Source organism: Merops nubicus, unplaced genomic scaffold (assembly GCF_000691845.1).
Source record: "Merops nubicus isolate BGI_N331 unplaced genomic scaffold, ASM69184v1 scaffold14620, whole genome shotgun sequence".
NCBI classification, from domain to species: Eukaryota; Metazoa; Chordata; class Aves; order Coraciiformes; family Meropidae; genus Merops; species Merops nubicus.
The window spans coordinates 1-4050 of NW_008582272.1; the positions used below are offsets into that span (position 1 = coordinate 1).

General features: G+C 41.0%; 1 protein-coding gene across 1 annotated transcript in view; it reads left to right on the forward strand.

Annotated features, from left to right (window-relative positions):
• Positions 1-194: 194 nt before the first annotated feature.
• The window catches only part of PLK4 (polo-like kinase 4), a gene marked incomplete at its 5' end in the record, with an annotated part of 14437 nt that continues 10581 nt past the window's right edge, over positions 195-4050 (forward strand). Inside the window, 4 exons of the mRNA XM_008937281.1 lie at positions 195-290; positions 1021-1116; positions 1209-1323; positions 2722-3754. Coding sequence (XP_008935529.1) covers positions 195-290; positions 1021-1116; positions 1209-1323; positions 2722-3754 — 1340 coding nt within the window. The remainder of the gene's footprint in view (positions 291-1020; positions 1117-1208; positions 1324-2721; positions 3755-4050) is intronic.

The window sequence follows — 4050 nt, forward strand, 5'->3', positions numbered from 1 at the left end:
GGGGGAGATGCTGCGCGGCCCGGCCGCGGGTCGCCGCCGCGCACTGGAGAGCTCCGTCCAGGTACTCCCCGGGGGCACCTGAGTGTTTGCTCCGGCATCGCGGGTGTGGGGCTCCCCATCGCTCGGGGGTCGGCACTGGGAGAGGCTTCAGAGCCTGGCGTGGGGCTGATGGCGATCGTTTGTTCGCGTTGCAGGATTTCAAGGTGGGGAACCTCCTGGGGAAGGGCTCCTTCGCAGGAGTCTACAGAGCAGTGTCCCTGAAAACCGGTCTGGAAGTGGCTATCAAAATGGTAAGGTCTATCAAAAAGGTCAAGGAAGTGTCTGTCTTCCGAGAGATGGAACAAGGACGAGGGTTACGCAGCAGGGCATTAATCACTTTGTCGGTGTGTAACCGGTATTTAGATGAGGATTTGATCCTGAAAGATGCAGCACAACCAAATAAACTGTACTCATAATTAATAGAAATGGTAACAGCACTACTAAAAGAACTTAAGTTCAATTAGTCAACGTTGGGTGGACAACAGGCCTTGTAATTCTAATTCAAAAATTTGTGACCACAAAAGCTTCATTTAGAGCCCATGGGAAAAATCCAGGAGAGGTCCTGGAAATATTTCCCTCACTGTCAGGTCAAGCTTTGTGAAAGAAACTTGCACAGCACAGGTCTTTCTCCATATTAATTTATCTATCATACTTTTATTGAGTCACTGTTTTAGTGTTAACTATATTTAGTATATTTGCCTGGTAAAATGAGTTTTCTCTGCGTAAGTATTTCAGAAAATTTCCTAATTTGTCTTCGTACTTAAAGTGTTAAACTTGTCTACTTTTAGACATTTGTATGTTCCTCTACTTAACAATGACATTTGTTCTTTAAAAGCATATAGTAAGTTAAACTGTGAAAACTTGCTTATGTTTAGAAGTTTACAGGCAAATGTGTTGAAATGAAAAAGTCAGGTTCACTTGAAACTAACATGTATGCAAAATATTGTAGTGTCTGAAAAATATTCTGTGATCTGTTTACAGATAGATAAAAAAGCTATGCACAAAGTTGGAATGGTTCAGAGGGTTCAAAATGAGGTGAAAATACATTGTCAGCTAAAACATCCATCTATACTTGAGGTAAGAATCCTGTTTTTGGAGAGAGGAATGTATATGACTTGCTGTACAGTCTATAAAATGTATTTCAATTTTTAAAAATTTTTATGTTTTAGCTTTATAACTATTTTGAAGATAGCAACTATGTGTATTTGATACTTGAGATGTGTCACAATGGTGAAATGAGCAGATACATAAAGAACAGGAAGAAACCCTTTTCAGAAGAAGAAGGTGAGTTTTTTTTTGTGTGGCTCTCTTTGCATTAATGTTTATGGCTTACTCAGTAAACATTTAATTCAAGTGAAAGGATATTTAAAGCTTCTATCACTGAACCAGTTTGTATAGCTTAAAATCTTGTGATGTGACAATCTAGAGATTACTCTTACACATATATTCACCTGAACTTCTGTATACTGGATAAAATCCTATATTTCCTTGAGTTCATTGTGAGAGTAATTCTACATCTTCTTAAATTGGCTATGTTACCTTTGCAATACTGTTTTGAGAAAGAAGTCTTGGGGAAAAAAATAATTTCCCTCATCAATTTAAATGTACTAATGTTTCATTTTCTTACAGTTGAGTGTGAGGATTTCTGCTAGAACCCAGAGCACTGAAAGCCTAACCTGAACAGCACAATTCAAACCCAAAAAAAGATACACAGCAGCTTGCTTGGTTATAATGTTTGTGGGCACAGCCAAATGAGCTGTTCTGGTTTCAGCTGACCTGGATTCAGTGGTTATTACCTCTGCTGCTTCCAGACTTACTGTGCTGGGTCATCTCTTGGACAGTTCCACCAGTTGATCTGCTTCTCTATCAGTTTCTGACCTAATTATGTGGAACTGCTACATAAATTATTTTTTTGGATTGGATTGAAGGGGTACTGCTATACAGCCATTATCTGTTTAATTTGGGTCTCCTCCACCAAAAAGAATTAATCTGATGGTATCTTCTGAAAGTTGATAAACCACTGCCCTGGAAGAAGCCTCTTCTTTTGAGGAATGGTTTCTTACCACCAGTCTTTGCCAAGATAAGGAGGATTGTAAATTGTTTGCTCTAGAAAGAATGATTCTTAAAATTGCTGTAATAACAAACATCTTAGTAAATGATGCTGGTTTAGCCTGGATGAGGTTTTCTCAAGCTTATAGGCTTTTGAGAAACTGAAATACTGCTACTCACACCAGTTTGTTAATGATAAAACAAATATAATCCAAATTATCTCCTATATTCTATGAACTGCATATAGTGAAGCTGCTTGATCTAATGTGTCTTCTGTTTCTGAAAGTGCAGAGCAACTTTTTAAGTTCTTAAGAATCTAATTTTAAAAAGTTTAGGCCAATTGAAAGTATCTCTGTTCCAGTTTGTGTTATTCTTCTAGCAAAGAAACAAACCTGATGACTGCATTACAGAACATTTTTAATAAAGTATCTTAGAAAATAATTCATGCCATATTGCTTAAAGCAAAATGCAGAAAGTTAATTCCAGTCTTATCAGCATGACACTTAAACATCCTTGTAATAATGTCATTTAAAAAAAAAATAAATGCAAGACCAAGAGCAGACATCAAAAAGTCCTTTTCACAGCTATGATTTCAATTATTTGACTAAAACATCTGGTTTTGTGTTTTGACAGCCCGACACTTCTTGCATCAAATCATCACAGGTATGCTGTATCTTCATTCTCATGGAATCCTGCACCGGGACCTCACCCTGTCTAATATCTTACTCACCAGTAACATGAATGTCAAGATTGCTGATTTTGGACTAGCAACTCAGCTGAAAATGCCTCATGAAAAGCATTACACCATGTGTGGAACTCCAAATTACATTTCTCCAGAGATAGCCACAAGGAGTCCACATGGACTTGAATCTGATGTGTGGTCTTTGGGCTGCATGTTTTACACTCTTCTCATTGGAAAGCCGCCTTTTGACACTGACACGGTCAAGAACACGCTGAATAAAGTAGTGTTGGCAGACTATGAAATGCCAGCCTTTTTATCTAGAGAGGCACAAGACCTTATACACAGGCTGCTCCGCAAAAATCCAGCAGACCGTCTGAGCCTTTCCTCAGTGTTGGATCATCCTTTTATGTCCAGGTGCAGCTCCGCACGGAGTAAAGATTCGGGAACCTCAGAAGATTCTATGGACAGTGGAAACGCTACAATCTCCACAACGTTCACAGGCTCTTCCAGTATCAGTACCAGTGGCTGCCTGAAGGAAAAGAAGAAGCTGTTAGTTGGACAGCCGCTGCCCAATAAAATCACTTTTTTCCCTAAGAACAAGAGCTCCAGTGCTGCTTCATCGGTGGATGGAAGTGGTTCGTTCCATCAGTGGGGAGTCCAGGGGCAGGAGGTGGTTGCCGGCGGCAGGGGCAGGGCCGTGCAGCTCCCCGAGGAGAGGCCCCACTCGCGCTACCTCCGCAGGGCCCACTCCTCAGACAGGTCTGGCACGTCCCACGGCCAGGCTCAAGGCATGGGCAGTGCTGTGGAGAGGTGTCGCTCTGTGGAGCTGCTTGCTAAGCCCCTAGCAGGAACCAGGGAGAACGCAGAACGCTTTTCACCTGCCGGCAGCTATACCGACATAGGAGAAATATTTAAGGAGAAGACTTCTAGCAGTTCTGGTTCTTTTGAAGGGCAAATATCTCCTCCTGTAAAAGACCAACCACAGTAAGAATCAGTTTTTGTTAAGATGAAATTTAGAGCTGCTGTATATGTTTAATGCATGATTTTTTCCTGTAACTAAGCTGCAGTACGTGCCAGAAGTCTCTACACTTGGAGCCTGATCACCAAAGAGGAGAGAGTCCAGCTGGTGATGCTGTTGTTGTGTGGGGTTTGCCTCCTCACTGTCCCAGTCTTAATGTTCATAAATGCAATGCATCAGTTAGCCAGATCACTGTAGCTTTTATTTGTCCTGGTAAAGCTACTGATTTATTTCTGTGCAACAAGTTAAATATTTCTTTCCC